The sequence below is a fragment of the Salarias fasciatus genome, chromosome 12, assembly GCF_902148845.1.
Source record: "Salarias fasciatus chromosome 12, fSalaFa1.1, whole genome shotgun sequence".
NCBI classification, from domain to species: Eukaryota; Metazoa; Chordata; class Actinopteri; order Blenniiformes; family Blenniidae; genus Salarias; species Salarias fasciatus.
In genome coordinates, this window is record NC_043756.1 from 24,622,554 (window position 1) to 24,648,810 (window position 26,257).

At 43.0% G+C, this 26,257-nt stretch overlaps 1 protein-coding gene across 1 annotated transcript; it reads left to right on the forward strand.

Annotated features, from left to right (window-relative positions):
* LOC115398231 (tyrosine-protein kinase JAK2-like) lies at positions 1–26,160 on the forward strand. The gene is made up of 24 exons (XM_030104907.1): positions 1–447; positions 5,856–6,094; positions 6,432–6,555; positions 6,652–6,769; positions 8,239–8,384; positions 8,848–9,139; positions 10,684–10,803; positions 10,952–11,109; positions 12,449–12,560; positions 15,806–15,992; positions 17,946–18,070; positions 18,198–18,332; positions 19,386–19,473; positions 20,765–20,892; positions 20,978–21,116; positions 21,438–21,589; positions 21,847–21,997; positions 22,408–22,544; positions 22,749–22,938; positions 23,223–23,347; positions 23,474–23,646; positions 24,068–24,185; positions 24,861–24,974; positions 25,388–26,160. Exons 2-24 carry the CDS (start codon positions 5,887–5,889, stop codon positions 25,493–25,495), a joined length of 3,348 nt encoding a protein of 1,115 aa, XP_029960767.1. The 5' UTR covers positions 1–447; positions 5,856–5,886; the 3' UTR covers positions 25,496–26,160.
* Positions 26,161–26,257: the final 97 nt, after the last annotated feature.

Here is a 26,257-nt window from a genome sequence, read left to right on the forward strand (position 1 = left end):
CTCACTCGGCTCACTGTGGCCGCCGCTCTCAAAGTAGCTTCCAGACTTGTTAAAGCTGGTTCATTTGACAAAGTGTCAATAATGTAGCTCTACCTGTAGCCACGTGTTTACGCCCCGAAAGGAAAGCGCGTGTGGTTCTCTCACATCGTGCACGATGTGGTTTTAGTTTTAGATTGACCAGATAAAGAGCTGAAGTTCCTCCGTGTGAGATGGGTAACGTCAAGCTGACCAGAGGCAGCTCCTTCAGCCAGTTAGCCTTCTCGTCAGCTGACTGAACATTAAAATATGAACGTTCATCGACGCCTTTGGAACAAGTCGCTGTTTGTGCGTGCAGCTGCTTAACAACCGAAGCGGGGAGCTGTGAGCCTGCAGCTCGTCCCGGCTGCAGCGCTGGCCTAGGAAGCTAGCAGAGAGCTAGCTAGTTGCACGGCTGGCTCATCCGCCAAAGTAAGTATATTTACACTCATTAACAGCACTCCGACAGCTTTGTGGAAGTGGGTTTCAAAGTGGTCACCGCTAATCTCTGAGTTAGAAGGGCTGCTGAAATGCTTTTGCCGACTTTATGAGCCACGCAACGTGAACTTGTGTGTATGCGCGATGGGCGTGTGCGGCTGCTAGCGTGAAGTTAATCTATTGAAGCTGCAGCTAACAGCAAAGATCACGGCCTTGATGGGTTTGTGTTGCAGCAGAGGTTAGGATATTTGACTAGATATCAGCCTGCCAGCCTCACTCTGCTTTCTGGGAGATTGCCAATGTGCAGCACAGCACCGATTATGTTAGAAATACAATGCTGCATTTCTTTATTTACCTTTAACAGTCCTGGCACTATGAAGGTGCCCTACTAGATTGGTATCTCAAGTATCAAGGTAAATACTAAATTGTCATCCATCTAATTTAAAATGTAGAAGTGGAAGATTTTGAATATTTTTCAATGAAATGAAGGGATTTTATCAAACATACATGGCAACATGAGGCATGAATGTAAATACAAACAAAACAGAAGGTATGTGAACAAAATGAAATGCTAGCATACTGTAGCATCTAAATACACTTTGCACCACTAACTCATATCAAAGTTCAATTTGAGCACCCACTTTTTTTTCCTCTTTCTCTTTTTTGATGTGCTGCTCATTGCTCATTGCCCCTCTGTGATAGTCTTCTTCTGATTCTTAAATCTACAAGAATGAATGAGTTTCAGGTATTTACCTGGTGTATCATTCCCACTGGATTACCATTATCTGTGGATCTCTGGTAATTTGTAAATTACCTCTCCATGTCTGTGTTTGACAGATGATGTGTGGACGCTGCGAAATCCATTGCTGTTATCCATTGCTGTCTAGAAAGTGTGAAGTTTCGTTTAAAATGATCACTTTTCATATGATGTGTAGGCAGTAAATGTGTCAGTGCATCTACGTGACTTGAGATCAGTGAGCAGCGTTGAGGATAACGGCTGTCAGGGCGTTTGTAATAAACCTGCTCAAAATGTTTCTTCATGCATACTGCTACGCATGTCATCCATCGCAATGTTTGAGTGAAAACTCATTTTCGTTTGAGAAAAGTGTTGTTTGCACAGCAACATAACAAAAACAATAGCCGTTCACACAGAAATGCTGCAAACCCTGTAGTATTCATGTATGACCACTAGTGGCTGCTGCTGGTTTTTGTAATGAAAATACACAGAGAGCAATACTCTATAAGCATAAACAACGGCGAGTACACAGACATTTGTACAGACAGGCAACAAAGTTGCATTGCTATTATAGATAACTCAAACTAACAAGTCACACGTAGAATACAGACTGGGACTCATGACATTCTGGAAACCACCATTGTTGTTATTGTCCACCCCCTCCCGCCTGTGCAGAAGAACTAATTACTATGGTCAAGGTGTGCGTGCGCAGTAGCAGTGTTTCTACACCGTCTACAAAGAGACGAAGCCCGGGCATTTTCAGAAAGTTGCAGTTTTTCCCCCCATTTTTGAACAGTACCACCTTAGGAGCCATTTTCTGTGGCTCCGAGTGCCGTTGTCATGTGAACAGGCCCCTTTTGTTGGAAAGTTTTGTGTTTTCATTTAATGAGTTTGCATAGCTTAAAGACTGCAGGAAGGAATTGAAATCCCATTTTCCATTGTAGTACCTTTAGAAGGAATTTCATACTGAATAGATTAGTAGCTTATAAAATCGTTGCAGTCTAGTACCAAACAGCTGATTATATCAATATGCTGCATTGAAGCGTTTTGTTAAAGAAATATTATATTTGAGTTGGTTTAAACACGGATGCTGGTGGAATCGGATGTCGCAGCCTATGAAGCAACAGGCTTTTCGTCTGCAAGCTCTGTGCAATAAATGTGAGTTTTTACTTCTGTTCACCAAAACAAAAGTGAAAATGTGAATTTGTTATTCCTTATAGTTTTTATACGTTGATTGTAATAATCCGATCCAGTGCTGCTGAAGGTGTTATTTTTTTCTGTACCTCTCAGTTGAAAGGAAAATGTGTTTAATGAGCACCTCAGTGGAGTAAACCTATGGCCGACAGACCCCGGGGGGGTGCGACAACATATTTTGATGATCTAGTAAAAGCAACTTCTTGTTCAGAAAGTGTTGATGTGTCACTTTCTTCACTTCCTCATATTGGAGCAGCTGCTTCTACTCACTGTTTGTGTTGATCTGTGTTTACTACACGACCTTTTTGCTGGTTTCTGCAGACTGTGGCATCAGTGCACTGACAATCACATTCACTTTTGTGTCTGTTTTGAGTCAAGGTGGCTGACACGAGTCTTTCTGATTAAAAGACATGAATCATGCTTCTTGAAGAGAAAAAAATTGTTATTTAACGACAGAATAACACAACAATGCAGTTATCATAATTATCCAAGTTTAGAAATATTTTTAAATTGTTTTGTAAAAAATTGTGAATGAACTCAGATCTGGGTTGTAATGTTGTAAAGATCAGGAAAGCAGTTCCTACTGCCATCAGATCACCGCTGCAGGTCACCGTGCATGGTCTCTAACCCCAATTGTTAAGTTTGCGCCAGGAAGAACATCCGACTTAAACTTGCCAAATTAAACATGTGATCTCGCAATAGACTGTGGTGAACCTGGGAGAGAGCAGCCCAAACTCAGATTCATGTATATTGTGGGAAAGCTGTGAAAGTCTGGTTTAGAATCCCATTAAGTGTGAAACTGAAAGCTGTATTATTCCCAACCCCAAGGATGAGACGAGCCACACTTTTTTGCATGCACAGCGTCTGTCCTCTCGCCCACAGCAAACTGCACTTCTCCAGATTTGCTTGGCTGTCCATTAATGCTGAGCCTGGTTATGAGGACTGACCACAGTCCGTCTGCTTTTGAGGAGTGTCAGTTTTATATTTTTCTTTTCACATGACTGTTTTTTGGGAATTTCAGTCATTTTTTCTTATCCACTCCTAATTGAAAACATTTTGCCAAATGTCCTTTTATCATTTTATCCAACATTTGCACACTGAAACTGACCCATGATGGAGCAATTTCTGGGAATGATCGGTGCATGCAATATATTGACAACTGACGAATTTTACATCAGCTACTGAGACGCTACACCAGGATAATTAAATTGATGCATTGATTGTCGGTATGTCAGATGAATGAAAAGCCGAAGTTGTTATTTCCTTCTAAACATCTACATACATTTTGCTACTTCATCCTGGTTCAAATCATGTGGGATGAGATTCATTTCTGGTGTAATCATGTTGTTGATGCCATCATAGCCCGGACCAAATCACTTTTTTTTTTTTTTTTATGGCCCCAAATTCCTCAACAAATCTCTTCCTCACAGATCAGGCCCAAGCGTCAGAGTTTTACAAGTTTAGCACTATTTTCAACAGTCTACTGGCCTCCTGGGTTTGGCCGTGTTTCTATCGACAAGGGATGCACTCCATCATAGTTTTTCTCTTTTTTTTTTTTTTTTTATTTATTTCTCTCCCAGTTGTAGTGAAGACTGGTAACGGCTCCCCCTTTTTTCCCTACACCCCAGCCCACTTGATTTAACACAAACTTCCAACAGTTACAGGAGAAGATGAATACATAAATAAAAATGATAGTATATTGCCCTCATGAGCAGAAAACTCAACCTATAGCAGTTTGTTCAAGTCTATTGGCAGAATGCATCAGTGGTTTCAATTTCAATATACCGCAAAGCCCTAAACAATATGAGCTTTCCATTCATTCATTACCGGTGTACCTAATTTTCTCAAGGTTCAAGAAAAGCATCAAATCTTTGAGCCATGGAGACACTAAAGAGAAAACGGTCTTCATCAGTCGTCTCCTCTGTACTAATAAAGCTGCAGCAATGCTAGTTATTTAATAGCCTTGTCATATTCTAAAGATGGCTGTATGCACACAATGGCAATATAGTGCTTAATGCCTCAGGAAGGTGTTTTTGAAAACAGCTGTCCAAGGAAAGGACCAGAACATGTTTGCTAGCATCATTAAAAGGCATTAAAAGTTGGTTCTATTGGGGTAAAATGTGGACAAACTATAGTTGGAAATATATCGAGCTTAAATTGTGTCAGTTTCAGTCTGGAGCAGGATTTGCTGTTATTTACTCCCATTCATCATCATCTCTTGCAGTGCAGAGTTGTTTTAAATTTGTATCTGGTCAACCGATATTCATTTTGGTATACATTTTAGAAATAGGGCCTTTCTAGGACTCGTCTGGATCTTAACATATCTGTATAGATATATATTTGTGTTCCTGGTTCACACAGCTGCACCATTTCCTGCCAAACTGTTTTAACGCTGTTTGAGTTATCGCAGAAAGAGGATTATGATGACGCTGTCGCTCCTTTTGCATCAATAAGCTACTAATCAAGCAATACAGCTTATAGCGAGGGGTGCACGTTCATTATTTGGCCTACCTGTCGTGAGCAGCCATCATTCACACTCACCGCTGGGGGCTGGGATTAGTGCGTCGCGTGTAGCGGGTCAGTATGAAAATGGCTTTACGGTCACGGAGCAGCGGAGCTGATCCCAGTCGACCATGGGTGAAGGCAGGGAGGGTACGCTACCCTGGACGTCGCATGCAGCAGCTCCAGGCAGTTCACCTCATGGCGTGTGCAGGTGGAAGTGAGAAATCTGGTTCACAACTTGAAATCGTGACGCAAGACAGCAAACCAATACAGTGACGTGCAACCAAGCAAATGTCCAAGTTGTGTGTTTTGATTGTGCGATTTACTTTAAATCTGTAACTGTTTAGGTAGTACTTCATGTTTTAAATATCTAAAACTCCTTTTAGGATTTTTTTTTTCCTGCATGTGAAAGTGCGTATGTGGCAGGTGCATGGTTACATATTTTCCATGAGGACTGGGCCCCGGCAGCGACTTATTGTGCTCCATTAACCCAGCTCTTAGATGGATGGAACGCCGTCTTGGAAACAAAGCGAGCGATAGGCTCACTGAATAACAGCTAATTGAAAGACGGGATTTAATTACGCTGCTTATCTTCTCCTAAGTGCCGTCTCGATATATCTGTCTGGGACGACGATGAGTTCAGACTTCACCGTCTCAATCTCAACTTGAGTAAATAATGAGATAAGAATGCGTGATGCACAGTTGGAATAATAAAACCTCATGTATGGGTTTATATTGAAGTGGATAACTCGCACAGAGCAGCCTGTTTCTGAATTAGATTTACAGATTTTATAACCTCTCTCCCAGACAGAGCTTCCTCTGTGCTGCAGCTTTACGTAAGGCTTTTGATAACAGTTTATGCAACAGATCATACCATGTCTCCTCATCAGATTTTTACATTTATCACACTTTGCTGAGAAAGGGGGCTGTGGTACTTCCTGCTGATGTTGTCCTTTGCACTGATTGAAAGGTGCGTGTTGTTGACGGCCACCCTGCCAGCCATGGATGCTATGACCGACACTTGCCCTGCGGTACACCAAAACGGGACCGCCCACCGGGAGTCTGTGGACCCGACGCCGGCGGCAGCAGTATTGAGGCTCCACTTCTACCACAACAGCCAAGGAGCGGGCGACAGCGGCGGCCCGCTCAGCTACCCTCCTGGGGACTATGTGACTGAGGAGCTGTGTATAGATGCTGCCAAGGCTTGCAGTGAGTACCCAAGCTCCAGAAGTCCGAATAAACACACACATGCATGTTATCAAAAGGCCAAACTGAAGCCAAGCATTCATTCAACGTCATGCTTTATTTCCGGTTTGTCTCACCTGCTTCGGGATATTTAAGGATAAGCTAGAATTTGGCTGTAATTATCTCCAACAGAGTCCAGACTTTACCTGCATGCTGGCTGTGATGACAAAACAAACACTTCAAACCTTTCAGTCTACCTTGACCTTTTTTCACTTGTGTTGGTACTGGAAACAAATAGTCTGCATCCTGTCTGACAGTGTGTGTTCCTTAAAGCTTTTTTTTTTTTTTTGGTTCACTGTAGGTATATCACCGCTCTACTGCAGCCTCTTCGGCCTCTTCAGAGAGCGGGACCGTTTGTGGTTTTCACCAAACCACATCTTCCAGCTCGACGACTCGGCTTCTGAAGATCTGTTTTTCAGAATACGGTAGCATTATGTTCACTTTCTTCACCATTTCACATTTTCTGTGCCCGTGAGACTCACTGAGTTTGACCCCCCCCCCCGACTCTTTAATCACCACAGGTACTACTTTCCTGGCTGGTACAGTGGGGGAGCGTCCCGGTCGTATCGGTACGGGGTCACCAAGGGGGCAGAAAGCCCTGTACTTGATGACTCTGTAATGTCATACCTGTTCTTTCAGGTAAGCGTGCCCTCCTCGTAACGCAGACGCTGTGACAGGAAGTGACTGCTTCATATGTGGGGTGGTTTATATGATAATATTGAGGGAAATGATATGAATCCCTGCAGCAAAGCTCATATAACAAGCGCTCTGCTATCTGTTGGGTGGAGCATGAGTCGCTTTAACTTAGCCTTTTCCTGAGAGAAAAATGATGAAGTGACAAACTGTGCTGCCTGTGATTTTTATTCTCCTCCTCTGAAATGATATAACATGCAAACAAAGAGCAGCAACTGCACAGGGAGAGCGGATTGTATTGAAGTTTCATATGGACGCTTTAATAAGTATGTTTTCTTGATCAAATTCATTGTGTCATTTGGTTTCGTGAGATTACTGGACGCAGCTTTATATTGTAATCACAGCCCAAAAAATATCAATGAAGCAGCATCAGTCGCTAACTGAGTAGCTTCAGCGTTAAGGCCTCACTGTGAAGATGGACTTGTGAAAACCGCCCAAAAAATCTAGTCCAGTCATTTGTTGCATTTTTTAGATGCCAAAGAAGTGAAAGAGAAAATATAGGTGACAAATGTTTAAAAACTAGTGAAAAAATCCACAAAATGGTTCATAAAACAGAAAAATTACTTTAATACTGTAAACCAGGGGTGTCAAACATCAGGCCCATGGGTCAAAACCTCAGTGATCAGAGCAGTCAAGAAATTTCAGCCGTTTAGAATAAGCAGACATGGTTTTGTTTCACCCAGCAGCAAAGTTACAGTTTACTGTGTTTGTCCTTTATGGGCTGCCATCAAATGGCAGCAGCGTAATGTTAGGAGAATAATTTGCTCCCTGTGTAAACATTGTACAATTACAAGAATGCAGATCTCAGGTGAGTGCTCACTACTGAAACTGTTGACCACTGGTCTAATAAATTAGTTTTGAAATTAGTCGACTTCATCAGCACGTTATTACGTTGTATATTATATGTTGTAGTCCAAATGCATTGTGAAGCAGTCATTTTGTGTTGGCTCTGTAGCGCCTCACCAGAATGTTATGTAGGTGCACCCAGGCAGCTCAGGCCAGTAATATGACAGCAGTTCAGTCCTGCCTCACCTGGAGGATAATCTGGATTTATGCCAGCGAAAATCTACCCCGGAGGCCCGGGATATGTCTGAGAGGGAGGAGTTATGCCACGCTGCAGGGGTCATTTGAGCACATTATGAGTCTGGAGCCTTTCAGCCATTACTCATGCATGCTTCCATTCATACTAATCAGATGTTGCTTTCAGCTGGTGAAGTATACGTTCAATTCCTTGCAGTCTGATTGGGAGCTGAAGCTGTTCAAAATTACATTTGTGTATATAGAGATAAGTGTGGTGTGTCTGTGTCCTAACTGATTGGTGTACAGACGTACTGCACTCACACCTGTGTTCAGTCTATGAACAAAGCATTTTACCTGCAGTAGCTACAGCTGCTGTGTTCCTCTCCTCTCCGCAGTGGAGGTATGACTTTGTCAACAGCTTAGTGAAGATCCCCAACTCCCACGAGACCCAGGAGGAGTGCCTCGGTATGGCTGTGCTCGACATGACGAGGACGGCCAAGGAGAGGCAGATGTCGCCTCTGGACATCTACCACACTATAAGGTACTATCGGCAGTCATCTGAGTGGATGGGATCGTGTAGGGGAAGTGATTGTGTTCAGATTTTTCCCAGAGCTGTTAATCATCAGTTTGCGCAATAATCTTCTCGGGATTTCCCCTATTTGTAAAGGGCGTAAATTAATGTCTTCAGCACACATGTTGAGTCAGCAGTCCTTGTTTTAAATGCAGCAAGTGTTCATGAAATTTGATCCTGCAGAGAAAATTATTAAAAGTTCAGGTAATATATTGTAACAATCTGATGCCGTTCTTTTTAAATTGCAACTTGCAGCCTCAACCATGTTTTCAGTCTAAACAGTGCACAGTTCCAGTCTTCTGGAACATTGAGTGGGAATCTTTGGTTTTTCATTGGTTTGTGTTTTATTAATGCCAGATGCCAGTTAAGACAGTTTAATCTCTTTAGGTATAATTTCAAGGCATTTGTTCTAAAACTATCCATATTGTTGCAGCTACAAGTCCTTCCTGCCGAAGGACATGAGAGCTCAGATCCAGGACTGCAATTTCCTGACGCGCAAGCGGATCCGCTTCCGCTTCAAGCGCTTCATCCAGCAGTTCAGCCAGTGCCGGACCACACTGCGCGATCTCAAGCTCAAGTACCTCATCAGCATGGAGTCTCTGGAGAAGGCCTTCTACACGGAGACGTTCCCGGTCAAGGAGCCGTCCAGCGGACAGGTCATCCTCCACGTGGCGGCAGACACGGGCATACAGTGGTGTCGGGAGAAGATGAAGGACTCGGACCAGGTTGGTTCCAGCGACAGCTGGCATTGCGTCGGAGACGGCATTCAAATGTGCACCAAGGAAGCTGAAGTTACTGCTCTCCAGTTTATTAAAGAGCAGAAATGGAGAGGCAATTCAATCTCTGGACAGTGGGAGTGAAAACCCACCCAGGCACAGGGAAATTGTGCAAGTTCCACGCAGAAACATTTCCAGATTTTAACTGGAGATATTCTTACTATGAAGCAAGACGGCAAACCACGACTGTCAGTTCCTCTTCCTGCTGGTGTGAAGAGTTGAGTCTGAGGGTGTTTTCACACCTACCCACTTTAGCTCGACCTAACAGAGTTTTTGGACCGAGCACGGCGCGGGTGGTCTCGCAGTGGCTTGGGTCGACCTGGGGTGCGGCGCGGCGATGTGTGAAAGCGCACCGGCTTTAGCTCGACCCAAAGTCTAGATATTGCGCCTTTATGAACCACACAGGCACCCGTAATCAGCTCAATCCCAGGAAAGTGATCACATGCCATAATGGCAGAAAGAAGAAAGTCTGTGCCGCTCACCCTCTGGCAGACTCGCATGATAACGGTGCTTTTGTGTTGTTTTTTTCACTGGTTGTTGCGTGATTTTAGCCCCGCCCCTTTCCTTTTTTGATTGACAGGTAAGTGACAAGCTTGCACACGTGTTTGATTCTTTGCGGTTCCATAGCAGCGGCGCACCAGACAAATTTACCAGTATTTTTTTTTTTCAGCGTGAGAAATACAATGTGTGGCGTGAGTGCGTGACAAAAAAGCGAAATGCGTGACTGTCACGCGAGACTTGAGAGTCCTTAGCAAGGCTGCTGTTTTGGTTTTACACCAACTTCCGCCTGGTTGTCATGGATACCCCACACTTCCCTTGTTTAGAGCGGCTGATCTGGGCAGTCATGAAAAGCATGTGTGAAAAGGGACCGTATTAGTTGAAAATTGAAACATTTCATCGTTTTTACTGGTGCGGCTGCCTTTGGCTCGACCCAAATATATGTGAAAACAGCCTAAAGCTTCACTTTTGATATGCATTCGGTGAGTTTTTACCTGATAAAAATCCCTCCACAATCATCCAAATTACCTGATACTGCATTTATTTCAGCGCACATTGTGTGTTGCATCTATATTTTAACCTGGTTTGTGTAACTCAGCACTGTGTGGTGCTGGAGCCAGTGAAAGACGGAGGCGTCCCGGACCGGCCCCAATCTCAACGCTTCAAACTCCCCCCAAATTAGTAAACAAGGAACTTATAGATGCCACTGTTATCCAAGGAAACACGCAGGCTAAGAGAAGAGATTAAATGCATGATTGATGGAGACGACACAAATGAAGAGAAATGCAACTCTGCAGCATGTGCTGTGTTCTGCAATAAACTGCATTTGTCATGTCAATCGTTATAATTCACTGTTCCGCCCAATGTGGAACACCTGACAACCATGGCGTGTTCCCCAGAGCTTTTATCAGCTCCGATCGGTGTTCACACAGGAATGAAATGCTCCTTTTATAAAACTGTTTCTTCTGTGTTTCAATTGTTTGTTGTATCAACAGGAACTTCAGACTTTGTGTGACTTTCCTGACATCACTGATATCGGCATCAAACAGGCCAACAAGGAGGGCACGGCAGAGAGCCGGGTGGTCACCATCAACAAACAGGACGGCAAAAGTCTGGTAATTTCACTTCATCACACAGTTTGCTTTCCGTTTGTTTGTTTTTTTTTCTATGCAGGAATAAATCATGATAAACATGCGGTGTGTCTTGTTTATATCGCCGTATCTCACTGAACCACTTTGGATGTCTTTGCTTTTAATATTTCAGGAACTGGAGTTTCCCAACCTGTGTGAAGCCCTCTCGTTCGTGTCCCTGATCGACGGCTACTACCGGCTGACCACAGACGCACATCACTACCTTTGTAAGGAGGCGGCCCCCCTCCGGCTCGTCGAGTCCATATCCTCTCACTGCCACGGCCCCGTCTCGTGAGTATTCGCGAAAAATCAGATTGGAATGATTTAATCAAATTGATTTACATGCCTGTTAAAAAATAATAAATTAGATTTGTGTATGACATTGTGGAAAGTTTTCTTTTTCTTCTGATTTTGAGAAGATCCTAAATTTCCATGTGATCCTCAACTGGTGACACTGCGTATTGGCTCCACTATTAACAGACAACTCTGCCTTTTTATATCTGTTCAAACCTTGGTTCTGAAGTTAATGTCAGGGTAATGAGACTATATTTGGATAGTCGTAGGAATTGAAGACAGTATTCAAACTCTTCACTCATAAATAAATATTTGTCAAACAACAGATGAATAACGTCAACACATCATATCCAGACTGACATTCAGCTCGTCTGCGCCTGGACAGAGTTGGGATTGTCATTTGTGTGTATTTTTGCACTGAAGCAGAGTAATATTGATTTAGTTGTGCTTTGTGTACAATTATTGACAAATTAGTTCAGCTGTTGTAAATTTATTTTCTTTTCACATTCTTCATCCCTATCCAAACACTATGAAATGTTTCAGCTTGTCCTTAGTTTTTTTTTTTTTTTTTTGCTAGATCAACAGCTGTTTGCTTATCTGTAATTGCAAATGCATATATTAGTAAGGGGCTCTTCTAAGGTTGCTACAGCAGAGCACGTGATCTACTTGATTGATAAGGCGTAACTTTATCGTTTAAAATCCTTCCTGACGTTGGTGACGAACGACCAGCAGCGGAATTTATACTTGGTGTGAATGGTGAACAGATTTGTTACTTTAGAGTTCTTCTTCAGTTTTGTCTTTACAAAAAGACAAAACATTTTTTCTTTGTAAAACCTTTAGTAAAAGTTATTGTAAAACTTTTCTCTCCTCTTGTATTAGCTCTGCGTGTAGAACAGGGAGATTTTATTTTGCTGTTTATGGTATAGTGTGTCAGTTTTGAGCAGCTCCTCTGAACGGTGCACACTTCACTTTGCTCACAGATCAAAGAGGGACACAATTTTTAAAACCACAAACGTCACCGACAGTACTGTGGAATGAATTTAGACGGGTGTAAAAAGAAAAAGCAAAATTAAATGTTGCACCGATTTATTATAATCACTGGCAGGGGAAAAAAAACAGAAATCCAGACTTTGAGCTGACGTATTTTAGCCTCTCTGAGCTTCTGCACAGCCCTGGATGTACAAATCGCGCTGCTCGAGGAGGGAATACGAGATCACCTTTTGATACTTAAAAAAATGCAGCTGAAATCCTCAAGCGTTTCTCCGCCGGTTGCAGTTTGCACCCCCACATTTTACATATTCTTTTTCTAACTGCTCTGCGTGTTTTGCTGCTGCAGGATGGAGTTTGCCGTCAACCGGCTTCAGAAGTGCGGGAACAAGCGAGGGCTTTACATCCTGAGATGCAGCCCAAAAGACTTCAACAAGTACTTTCTGACGTTCCCTGTTGAGGTATGTGTCACTCACCACTGCTGCTTTATTTGAGTTGAAGTGTGGTTTAGTTTAGACTGAAGATGTAAAATGTCTTTACTTCTATGTTGGTCACTTCTGATATCTGGGTATATACAGTGGAATTTATCCTGTTTTCTCTGATTTTTCTTTGCCTCTTTGCTGTTTTGCTTTTAATTCCTGATGGAAATTTAAGTTATACTGATGATTTTTACAAGTTTTTTTTTCTTTGTTTTTATCATCAATTTTATGAGACAGAAAAGATGTCCCAAGCAAAATAAGATTCTTATTTAAAGGAGTAGTTGCCAACCTCAGTGTCACTGTGAAGCTAAACTGTGGGGGAAACTTTGACTTTCACAACAACAGCTAAAACAGTCTTATTTATGGTTTTATTTCTCCTGTAAAAATGTAATTTTGTCATAAACAAACTGCAATGCAGGTATTTTTATCAGCCACCAGCTGCTCAAAATAAATGTGAATTCTACATAAAAACGGCGGGGAAGAAAAAATAATGTTATCATTCATTAAACATCAGAACTGTGTCTCTCATACAAAAAAACGGCTGCCTGCTCCTGAGCCTATTTGGAAAATAACATTCTAAAAGGAGCGCAGGCCTGTGCTCGTAGGTGCCAAGTAAGCATGCTAGAAACTCATCATAATAAATCATTGAATGCAACACTGTGTCAGACATGTATGGAGATTCAGGAAGAGTCCTAAGATAACATGTTGCCTAAATTCAACAAGTGGAGCATAACAGAAGCATGCATTCGCGGAACTCACTCATGGCAGTTCCATGGGAAGAACTGCACCACAATCGAGTAGTTGGGGAAAAAAAAAAATAGGTGCTGATCAATAATTTTTCACCCACGTTTATATTCTTGCAACACATTGGTAAATTATTACAACCGCTGCATCTTGATCTCAAGTATTTCCCAAGCCTGATGACATAACCCAAAGAACGTGAGATCCACATTTAATCAGAGGTAATGACAAGCAGATTCTTTGCAGTAAGTGGGACAAAGAGCAAAACACACATAAAACCAAAAGGCTTCTCTCCACCGCTACACTACTATTACCCAATGTGTGCACACTCACGCGTGAAATCACATGCACATTGTACTGTTGCGTGCTCAAGCAATACTGTGCTGAGATTGTAGAGCAACACAGCAGGGAAACAACCTGCCCCTCAAGGCTGGCTGCATCAGCAAGCATGAGAAGAATAACATAACCAAGTCCTCCTTTTCGTAGTCGCACAGCAGCTCTGAATTACTTTGCGGCATGACTTTCCAAAGGTTGTCAGGACTCATGTTAACAAGCAGATATCTGGAAGATCTCATGATGTTTTCGTTCCAGCTCTCCTCTTAGCTCCGTAGTAGGTGTACTCTGATCCAGCTGGCCCCTGAACACACCATCAAGAGACAAATTAATGCTCCACATTTGCGAGAAGAAATTACAAGTGTATTGCTCTCTGCGAACATTAATGATGCCATTAGTGGAATATATGGAACCATAATGCAAAAAGATTGTCGTTTATTGTTTTGTGTCTTTCTAAATGTGTTTCCTTCAGCCCCCCTGGTAGTTGAAGAAACTCTTGTTCCAGACACCACCTCTACTTGAGCGTTAATTATTCACATCTAAAGAATGTTGCAGTCTCCTGTAATCATTTCTTTAAACAGTGAAGCTTTTCACTTCTCCAGAACACTGACATTTTGTTGGTGTTGCTGTAGTCGTGTGCAGATTGATCCAAAGAAACTAGTCCCCAGTAATGACCAAATCTGATGTTGTTGGATCGATTCTCATGATTAAAGCAAGTTTTACATGCAAGATGATTATTTTTAAAGAAACATTCTACATAACCTACCAGACTTTTTTTTTTTCCTGCGGTTGCTTGATAAAACTACTTCTTCTTCCACCTATAGCTGTGACGGTGTCCTTGGGTTGATTAACTACAGGTGTGCCTAATCAACATTCATGATGTATTCAGGGAAAACTGGGAAAATTTTGAATTTCTAAAGTTTGGAGATTAAAAAAAAAAAAGAAAAAGTAACATCTCTCAACAAAATAGAAATTTTCAGATTCCACTCTTAGATTTAAAGGTGGATTCCTTAGAAGAGCTCTATGATCTGTGGTCTTTTTGTCTGAATCATCAGCACATTTAGTCATCACACGACCTTACACACACACACACACACACACACACACACACACACACACACACACACACACACACACACACACACACACTCTGGTTTGCTGTAACTGTGAACCAATTGCTGTATTACACTATTATCAGTTATATTGCATTATTTCTGGTTTGTTATATTTTAAATTTGCTGTGTGAGAGGAGCCACTGTCCAATCTCATACATTTTATAATGTTAAAGGATGCTCATTTTATTTTAATATATATTTTACTGCCAATAGCTTCACTTTTTCATAATTTTATTTAAAAAAAAAAAATAGGATTGACTTTGTGAATCAGCCACCAAAGACAGGCTATGTGAATGTTCTTATTACTGGCAAAAATGTGGGTTTAAATGTGTGAATCGCCAACATTTAGTTAATTTTTCTCATGTAAAGTATCTGTAGAAAATGTTACTTAATGAAAGCTTGTTTTGCAAATTTATGTAGACAAAGGATTTTGCTTGTTCTTTCACTTGGGTATGAAAATCCAGATTGTAAAGTAGCTAAAAAAATGCTGTGGTTATTTGTAGTATGTTATTTCCACTACTTGCCTTGCAGTCCAGTAAAGATAATGTCAACTTTCCAGACAACGTCACTCATCGCTGAGTGATAGCGAGAACAAAGTTGCCTGACATTTATCGAATAGGTTTTCCACTGAGTTTGTTGCTGTCAAGTCAACACTGACAACATGGAAATGAAAGTTTCCCTTCTGGCAACTTAGTTTCCAGCTCAAGAAACACACCATGAGAAGCCGATATGAGCAAAAACGTTGAACTTTATCTTCTGTGACAAGAGTATGGTGGCTTAGTTTTCATTTTGACCCTCCTTTAAAAAGAAAAAAAAAAAAAGAAAAACATTAACATTTTTGGACCAAATGTCTGTCATCTCACTGACAACTGTGGTTTAGATTGTGGAAATAAAGTCAGCAGTACCTGATACCATTCTTACAAGCTTCCCCTCATCCTGAACATTTTGTGTTTGTCTTGCTCAATACTTACAGGGTCCAACTGATCGACCTGGAGACCAGAAACTCAAACTGTGTTTCCTCTGTTTTGTCCCTGCTAGGCGTACGACACTGTGGAGTACAAGCACTGCCTGGTAACCAGGTCTGCCTGCGGAGAGTTCAATCTCAGTGGAACCAAGAGGAACTTCAGTAGCCTGCAGGAGCTGCTCCTCTGCTACCAAAAGGAAACCGTGCGCTCAGACGCCATCACTTTCCAGTTCAGCAAGTGCTGTCCTCCTAAAGCCAAAGGTACGCTGCTGGCCGCCCAGCGATGCACCAGAGGTTCATCGTGTTGCTGCTCGGTGTCATCTTGGTTCATCGAAGTTGGCCTTAGGCTGAGGTTGGAGTCATTTTCAGTAGTAAGTGTTTTTGTGTGAAAACAGCCTCTGTGAGTTCTTAACATCGAGGGGGAAGTTATCTTTGTGAGGTTTTCAGCTGAGGAGGAGTTACAGATTTTTTAAACTGAAGCTGTTTGTTTACTCAAAAGTTCAAAGAGTCACACACTTGAATTCAGACTGTTCAATTTGTTCCTTTCTTTCCGTATAAATGTACCTCTGTTCGAGAGTTGAGAGTCATGATGAGAGTTTGAGAGTCAGGGTGTTTCCCTGCTTGATGTTTTCTGGTCGGGATCGTCAAATGGACTGTTTGATAGTTGAGAGCGAAAGTTCTCTTATGTGTTGTTGTTTTTGTCCAACGGAGCATTGAGTAAACCTGGCAGAACGGGTACCTGAAGCATGTGAGTTTTTGTCAAAGACAGAACGCACCGGGCAAAGAGAAAGCCAGCGTGTTTGAGAACCATGTGTTCGGTCATTTTGTCTTTCTTCACATGGCCTTACTGCTCTGTCTGGAATTGTTTCGGCTTGACCAGCAAGAATTCAAGACACATTCTAAAAATAAGATCATCCTAAAATAAAAGATCAAAGTTTTTATTTTAGCTGCATGACTCACTATTATTTGATTAAACGTTGCTATGAATGCGTTCTGTTGATCCCACATGTGATTTTTTTGGGAAAAGCAGGTCAATAGTTTTGCAATAGCATCACTCAGCCCCCGGCATGCTTTCATAACTCTGGGAATAATGTAAATTAGATTTCAGGAATTCTGCTGACCGTGGTTCTGCTGACCCTGCTGACATGGTTGGGCCGTTTGAATGAAAGAATTCATTGATGATTTGCTGAGTTCACTGTCGACGTGTTTGAGTCGTATTTCGTCATTGCGGTAAATAGGCCCGGGCGATACGGCCCCAAATTCACATCTCGGGGGTTTTTTTTGGGTGGGGAGGGAAATGACATTCGATATATCGGTGTATTTTTGCTGCACAAAATAATTGCTGGAAAAAAAACGTAACATGCATTAATAAAATACAACATATGGTTTATGCCAGCTTTGTTAAGCTCATTTAAATTCAGGGTGAAACTAGAGAGGATCAGGCCAGTGAAGTGACGGCACCGTAATGCACAAATATCCACAAATACATCTGTTCTAGTGCAAATACGTGTAACACGGGCATTAAAATGTAGTATCTTCAACTTGAGTACAGTTTCAACATCATCATGCCAGTGTTAAACTTTGTATCCTGCTGCTAAATACAGTGAAACGTCTCTTTCAGTCCTGCTGCAGCGAAAAATGGAACAATTACTTCTTTTCCACCCAGAAGAAGCAGGGGCTATTTGAGTGCTGGTGCTTGTTCCGGTGCTCAGATTCACATCAAGCACCTCTAAAAATTTTATTTTTCTGTTGACAACAAGCCAAGTGGGAGCAGCGTCATTGCTTCACCGTAACGCTTCAGTACGTCACTGCATCCGTTATACATCACGCTAAAACCCTTGTAAGAATCTGGCTGTTCGCGTTATGATTCTCATGTGGCCTTTGAACAGCGTCTAATCATTAATGACTGACATTTCACAGAAGAAAAGTGTAACGGTATACTGTGTTCATGAATGCTGCAGGTGTCAGCGGTATATAGGAGCACAGATGAGTGTCCTGGATCCAGAAGAGATCTGGGCCATTTCTACCTTCATTGTAAACATAGTTTGAGAAACTTTTTCCCCGAAGACGGCATAACCTTCTCCAGTAACCCAGTGTCACCTGATTTGTCTGATTTTCACAGACATACATAAAGAAGCACACAGATTCTCTTGAACTGCTCACGTCACCTGGTGAGAAATTTGGAGGAGCTAAATCTCTTCCCTCCATCCACAGAAAAGTCCTGCCTCCTCGTGTGCAGAAGCAACAAAGGCTCCGAAGTGCCTCCTTCTCCATCCCTGCATCGGCACAACATCAGCCAGATGGTTTTCCACAAGATCCGCAAAGAAGACCTGGAATTTGTAAGTCCTCGGCCTCTTCGTGACCGTGACAAGCCTCCACTTCCTTTATTGAATGTCCCCTGCGGCGTGTTGTCATCGTGGTTCAGACTTACACGTGAAATGTGTGCCGTATTGATCTTCCTGTCAGATGGATAGTCTGGGTCAAGGGACGTTCACAAAGATCTTCAAAGGGGTCCGGAAGGAGCTGGGAGACTACGGGCTTGTGCACCAAACCGAGGTCGTCATGAAAGTGTTGGATCAGGCACACAGGAACTTCTCTGAGGTCAGTGGCTCCGGAGACCAACAAACGATGAATTCAGGATCGTTTTTTTGTTTGCATGCCCCAGATATTGTTATAAGGCAAAGTTTGCACACTTGACTAAATCAATACTTATTTTCCTGCATTTTGCTCACAAAGAGCCAAAAATCCCCCATGAGGCTGAGCTCTACTTTCAGGTGTCGCTAAGATATAAATAGTTTCATACAGAGACGCTGGACTGCATGAATGTAATTCACATTCAGATGAAAACATTAGGATCCCCATCGGCTGCAGCAGCCGCTGCTAATCCTCCTGAGGTCTGACACATGTAGACGCTTAATGCACACACCAGGACATCACTGCAACAAACAGGAGTAAAATATATGAAAATCTAAAGAAACTGAAAAAGAAAAAAAAGTAATTTCTGCCTTTGAATCAGTTAATATGCACAACTAATAAGTTTTAGAACACCTCAGTTTTTCAGGTTATTTAATCAGGTTCATGTCATTGAAATCCAATGTTTGAAATGCTACAAAGGAAAATGGTGCACTGCTCAAGATAAACTTTTCAAAAAAGAACAAGGTTATAAAAAAACGTTAAGAACTTTACCAAAACACCTTTTCAGGAAACAAAAATTGGGTTAACGGAGGCTCATGAAGCCTTGAAAGGTGGTGCTGCTGCAGTAATTCCTTTAGGTTTTCCAACTTTTCTGGATTACTGACGGTTAAAAAATTATTCGTGACACTTTTTAGCAAGTCCCCAAATCTAAGTGCTAGAGAGTGGACTGATGTTAGTCTGGCTCTTTTTAAAGGTTTTGGCTGCCGACAGGAGGGGCCGAAATTCTCTTTAACAGTGTATTTCAACCAGATTGATGAATCGTCACGTTCACAGTAACAGTCAGGAATATTAAGTCCCATTAGTCTTGGGTATATCACATTAACAGAAACAAACTAAGCAACATAAATCTTTCTGAAAATGTCAAATCAAATGGGCCCTTTTCGGTCCCCCTTGCCGCGACTGCTGAAGCTGTGTGTTGTGTGTGTGTGTGAATAATTGTTTTTCTTTCTCTCTTTGCAGTCTTTTTTTGAAGCTGCCAGCATGATGAGCCAGTTGTCCCACAAGCACCTGATCCTCAACTACGGCGTGTGTGTCTGCGGAGAAGAGAGTAAGTCCGCTGTGGTTCGAGTGCCGCCCGGCTCCCTAATTGTTTAAGAAGCACGGTAGTTGGATCCAGCGATGGCGGGCATACCTCTGCGCCTCGCTGTAATCTTCACTATTAGCCCGGCGGCCCAGAGCAGTGATCGCATCATTAGCATGGTGGGCTATTCTTAGGAGGATTATAATACCCTGGCTTGGAAAGGCTGCGTTCACCTCGCAGGACCTGCACTGCCCTGCGGACATCCGCTCAGGTAGTGGTACGTTTGGCAGAGGGCATTTCAGGACCGGCCTGGGCGCTGATATGTAGGAAATATAATCCAGCTCTGTGCTGCTTTAGTAATCCGCATGATGCTTTACCGTGACAAAGGTTTGAAAGTGCTACTCTTCACCACCAGCGATCAGTTTTGAAATAAGACGGATAAGATGTACTCATTGTCCACGGATTTTTGTTTTTCATTCTGAGCTGCAGATTCCAAAGAGATAAATACAGAATAGGGAAAAAAAATTTGATTAACTTTTTAAACTCCTTTTAAAAGCTTTGATTTTTTTTTCCCGATGTAGACTGGCTGTGTAAAAATAGTAAAAATACATGTGGAATCCGAAGCAATTAAATCAAGTTGTTTGTTGGTTGTTTTTTTTTTTTTGTTTTTTTTTTTTTTTTCTTTTCCTTTAGGGGGCGTGGTCTATTACAAAATGTATGCCGTAACACCGATCATATGAATGTAATTAAAAGTTGCAACAAAGGGGACATACCAGAAAAGAAATTGAATTTTACAGGATTAATTCAAATTATACTCAGAGCAGCAATAAACAAGTCTTTTCACTTTTAAGGGTTCATCTCTTCCAGCCACAGCTTGGAAAAATAAGCACACATCTCATTCAACTATTTTCATTCAGTTTACGCTGTGATAGAAGTGACTTCAACACTGAATAGATCTGCAGAGATCCATAAGCGCGACTGACAGACTGCCATCGTGTTTGCTTCTGCTGTGCTCTAGTTCAAGCAGAAACACCTCGGTGATTTTAAGCTTCACCAGAAGAAGCAATAAAGTTTTTCTCTGTGGCTCAGAATAATTTTAAGAATTGTCATGTACATGTGTCACACTGCTGATATTCAAGAGAGCAACTTAAGGTTTCAGTGCGGGGATCCATTCGAAATTTATACCTCTACCTATTACTTGAATTAAAAAAAATAAATCTTGTATGCACTGATACAAAACAAGAATCTGCTCTGGTGCTTGACGATGATTTAAATGATAATGATTTGAAGTTTTGACTTGAAGCTGCTTCTTCTCCAGACATCATGGTTCAGGAGTACGTGAAGTTTGGCTCGCTGGACACGTACCTGAAGAAGAACAAGAACTCCATCAACATCCTGTGGAAGCTGGAGGTGGCCAAGCAGCTGGCCTGGGCCATGAACTTCCTGGTAGAAATCCACTTCAGTGTCGCATTTGTCGACTTGCACCGGTCTTGGGTTATTTTGAGACCTCTGTACGTTTGTGTGTCTGCAGGAAGAAAAGCATCTGGTTCACGGAAACGTGTGCGCGAAGAATGTTCTACTGATCAGAGAGGAGGACCGCAGGGCGGGGAACCCCCCGTTTATAAAGCTGAGCGACCCAGGGATCAGCATCACTGTCCTGCCTAAAGAGAGTGAGCAGAGTTCTGTGAAGTGGTGATAATCCTGTTTGGCCAGCAGGGGGCAGCAGATACCTAATGGAGATGGTCTCTGAAAGCTTCATGGCTGTGGATTAATTACTGTGACCAAAAACTAAAAATACACATTGAAAGATTCTGATTTTTATTGAATAGAATAAAGTATTTTTCAAGTATTAAAACAAAAAAAAAGGATATGTGTTGGTAATTAATGTTAAAAACTACTAAGTAGAGAAAAGAACAAAGCATAAATACGTCTTTACTTGCACCCTCTGCTGATGTGTCTTGTATGTGATTAAATCTTTGTTATCTGATCAGTCCTGGTAGAGAGGATCCCTTGGGTGCCCCCCGAGTGTGTCGAGGACCCTGCCAAGCTGAGCCTGGCCGGGGACAAGTGGAGCTTTGGCACCACACTGTGGGAAATCTGCAGCGGCGGGGAGAAACCTTTAGCCACGCTGGACAACTCCAAGGTACGGCTCAGTGCTGTGACCGGAAAAATATCCGGTCCGAAGGTTTCTGGATGACAGACGGACCTCGGTACTCCGACAGCAGGTAGACTGATGAACATGATCAGTTTAAGTTACTCGCATAAACAAGTCGGCATATTTCTGGATTTCTGGATTCATGCAGAGAACAAGGTGTTCTGCTTGGAATCTTGCCGAGGGCATGTTCGACCGAGTTTTGGTTTTGGCACACCTGCGTTAACCACCCGCTCTGTGCTTCCCAGAAAACCCTGTTCTATGAGCATCGCCACCAGCTGCCCGCTCCGAAGTGGACCGAGCTGGCCAACCTGATCACCAGCTGCATGGACTACGAGCCCACCTTCAGGCCCACGTTTCGCGCCGTCATCCGAGATCTCCACAGCTTGTTCACACCAGGTCGGTGGCAGCAATCGCTCTTGATTTTGCCGTGACCGGATCAGGAATGTAGGTCACACAGGCGTGGAATTTCCCGATTGCATAAGCGCGTGGATCACGGCGTTTCCACAAACCTGCCGGGCAGCAGCGAGCCCGGCCTCTTCTCTCAGGAAGTGTGGGGTGACGAGTCGAGCCGGGATCATGTTAAAGGGATTCCTCTCCATACTGGACACGGTTACATAAGGTCGAAGGAAAGGGCAGTAAACCACCTCCCGAGCAGATGCATGTGTGTTAATGTGCCTGTGGATGAGAATAGAAATTACAAGAAAGAAAATAGGGTTGAAATGTTGCTATTAAATGTTGGTTTGTTTGGTTTCAGCGTAGATTCCCTTCACGCAGCTGAGCTCATGTTTCCCTCTTGTGCTCTGCAGACTATGAGTTGATCGTGGACAGTGACATCCTGCCCAACAGGACGGTGGGCTCTGGCTGGACCACTGGAGGGTTCGAGAACCAGGAGCCCGCTCAGTTTGAGGAACGACACCTTATATTTCTGCAACAGCTGGGCAAGGTATGTTCTCAGAGGAAAACCAAGACTTTGGCACTATGTGACATACTTGATGTTAAATCACTTTTTCAGATTTTTTGCACATGAGAACAGTTATTCTGATCATATCTTTTACATGCCAGTTCATGGCTGGTTGGGTTTCTGCTGGCATTCACACTGAGGTACGCGTTGAATTGTATCTCGGTTCATCGGTTTCTTTTCAATCAGGGAAACTTCGGCAGCGTGGAGATGTGTCGCTACGACCCGCTCCAGGACAACACGGGGGAGGTGGTGGCCGTGAAGAAGCTGCAGCACAGCACGGCCGAGCACATCCGCGACTTCGAGCGGGAGATCGAGATCCTGAAATCTCTCCAGCACGAGAACATCGTCAAGTACAAGGGCGTCTGTTACAGCGCCGGTACGTCACTCGGATGTTCCACATTATTCTGAAACTGGATTCACGTTGGTGCATATTGGACTGTGATTATTCATCTGGAGTAGCACCTCTCAACGGAACGAACATTCAGATCTTGTCTGCATATATACAATCGAGAATTATTTTCTTTTTTGAAAATGAAATGAAATCACCGTCAGTCTTAATGTTTAGTGGAGAAGGAACGGTTTTACTGCTGGTAAAATGCAGGATCACAGCTCTTCCAGCCCCCATATTCAGTCGAGCTTTCTGTTTTCCGTGTGTTTTAGGCCGACAGAACCTCCGTCTCATCATGGAGTATCTCCCCTTTGGGAGTCTGCGAGATTACCTCATTAAAAACAAGGAGCGGATCGACCACAAGAAGCTGGTGCACTACACCTCTCAGATCTGCAAGGTACGGCCGCCTCGCCCGTTTCTGCGGGATTTGAGCGGTTTTGCTGAACTTCATCTTCTCGTTCCCAGTTGTCAGGTGTTTGTTGCCCTGTAAACGGGCTTGATGGTCGAAATGTTGTGTTTTCAGGGTATGGAGTACCTGTCGAGCAAACGCTACATCCACAGAGACCTGGCCACGAGGAACATCCTGGTGGAGAGCAAGCTGAGGGTGAAGATCGGAGACTTCGGCCTCACTAAAGTTCTGCCTCAGGACAAGGAGTACTACATGGTCAAGGAGCCTGGAGAAAGCCCCATATTCTGGTCAGACTCGCTTAGAAAATGCTGAAGCCCCTTTTCCATGTCGTCACCTGATGAATACTTCATAGTTTAGTTTTTACATGTAACCATTTTCTTTCTTTTCTGCAAAAGTAATATGAAAAAGAATTGTGTTGCGTGAACAGTTGCAGCCATGCGATTTACAAATTACAAACTAAGCTGCCTTTAAACTTTGAGTCTGGATGCATGGTAACAAAAAACTACAGCTGGTGCTAAAATAGCAGAAAAGCTTTCCAAGGAATTGCATCATTCGAATAATGTGTACGACTGAAGGCTTGTCTTCCTCCAACGCCGCAGCCTCTCTCTGTTTAGGGTTTTTGGAATTCCGGGAGTTATCCCGGCAGGCTTTGAGTCTGACGTGTTCCTCCAGCTCCTCCTCCACATGACGAGCTGTTGTTTTTTCCAGGTATGCCCCCGAGTCACTGACGGAGAGCAAGTTCTCGGTGGCGTCTGACGTCTGGAGCTTTGGAGTGGTGCTTTATGAGCTCTTCACCCACAGCGATAAAAACTGCAGTCCTCCTGCAGTAAGTATGAAGAAATGCTCGCGTGTAGCCGCTCATCTTTCATGGACTCACTCAAAAGATGAGAAGAAGAAAAAGTCCATTTTTGAAGACTTTCTCATAGATTACACACACACACACACCCCCCTTGGTAGGTTTGCAATAAGAGGAGGTGAAATCACTGTGATTTAAATCTTGATATAAGAAATTTTTCCTACAAATTTAGAAAATTATAAATGAAACTGCACAGTGAAAAAGCTGCACACCTGCAGTGTAAATCCAGTTTGAATGAGACATGATGGAAGCCTTCCCAGCTGAGGGCGTCGGTTAGAAGATTGACGTGTTATTTGTGTACAAGACTTGCTTTTGTTCTTGGTGTTCATGCTGTACCAGAACAAACCCTGCTGTTTGAGTCCATGTTGTCAGACTCCTCTGAAAACCTTTTTCACCTCACCTCCCCTCACCTGAGCGGCCGCTGTTCAGGGCGTGGACGGTGAAAACCTGCTCCGACAGCCACGGCTTGACCTCATTATCCACACCCAGGATGAAAACCGGTTCTAGATTGACGATTTGTGTTTCCATAAGACAAGATCGTGATGCTACATTCAGGTTTATGTTGACGGCCTGGACAGCTTCCGTCCCGGTTTGTGATGAAGCATCACCATCGTCATCATCATTCACTCTCCTCCTCTTGCTCAGGTGTTTATGTCGATGATGGGGAACGATAAGCAGGGCCAGCTGATCGTCTATCACCTCATCGAGCTCCTCAAGTCAGGCAGCAGGCTGCCTCAGCCTCTGGGCTGTCCCACTGAGGTAACACACACACACACACACACACACACACGTTGTTGGTTTGTCGTAAACATGTACAGTAAATGTGTTTATATTGGTTAACGATTAATTAATTTGTTTGAAATTTGATATCGCTGATATAAAAACTGGTGTTGAGACACCGTGAATTGATGCATCCAACAGGTTTACAAACATTTCTTTTCTTGCATTTTTTTTTTCTGTTGTTTTTGGAGAAATAAGCCTATTCTACCATTGATGTCTGTGGAGGAAAACCAACTTTACTGATCTTATTCAATATTCTAATATTCCTAAATAATTTTTTTTCAGTTGTAGCAACATTTAAAATACATGATGCATCATTTTGATGCTTGTGTGTCTTTGCATGGACTGCCCCTATAAACCTGCACTGCCTCACTCCCTTCTCTTTCCCTCAGATGCACGAGATCATGGAGGAGTGCTGGGACAAAGACCCCTGCTTGCGTCCGTCCTTCAAGGAGCTGGCGCTGCGCATCGACTTGTTCAGAGACAGCAAAGAGTTTTAGAATCACCCCAAGTGCCGCGCTCCCCTTCAGCCGAGACACGGCTCGGTGTGGCAAAAGGGACAGAGGCCAAAGAAAAGCTCCTCCTCCTCCGGGGATCCACTGGGAGAGCAGAGGATCCGCTCGTTATCTACTGCCAGGGTGCCTTTAATCAAGGCACCGACAACCCCTCCTCCCTCCGAACGGGAGGATGGGATGATGGGACGGTTGAAGAAACCTGTTAATGTGCTGAATCAGCGTTTTAGAGGAGCGTGTGTAGCCACTGTGAGTAGACTGTTGCCAGGCCCCAAGCTGCACATGCTTGTTGCAAACAGGTTCTGTGTGTGTGTGTGTGTGTGTCTGTGTGTGTATGAGAGACTGTGTTTGTGTGCGCGAGGGTGTGTAGTGGTCCTACAAAGCGCTAGCGGGGCTAGCTCTTCTGCCATCCCCATCACCCAAAGAGAAATAGGCTGGGAGATCTGAATGTTTTCTATCTGTGTGTATATACTTACAGTGTATTTGTGTACATATGTCCAGAAAGAATTTTATAATTTTATAAAATGAAAATATAGTGAGTGCTATATTTCAGCTGCCGGCACGATGCCGTTGTAAAAGAAGTACATACAAAGTGATTTTAAGAAAAAGTTTTCTGTTTTCAATGTGAGAGGTGGTGTGAAGATTAAAGAACAGTTTAATCCAGATCTGCTCCTTTCGTCTTTTGTTTTCTCACAGAGGAAAATGAACTGGGACACTGCAGTGAGCTGAGAAACGCAGGTCAAAATGAGT

Bases quoted from the DNA above. Each gene is read 5' to 3' on its own strand.
- LOC115398231 (XM_030104907.1), top strand. From the start codon at position 5,887: ATGGATGCTATGACCGACACTTGCCCTGCGGTACACCAAAACGGGACC. The intron at 9,140-10,683 runs GTTGGTTCCAGC...TTGTATCAACAG, and splicing joins AGATGAAGGACTCGGACCAG to GAACTTCAGACTTTGTGTGA. The intron at 23,348-23,473 runs GTACGGCCGCCT...TTGTGTTTTCAG, and splicing joins ACACCTCTCAGATCTGCAAG to GGTATGGAGTACCTGTCGAG.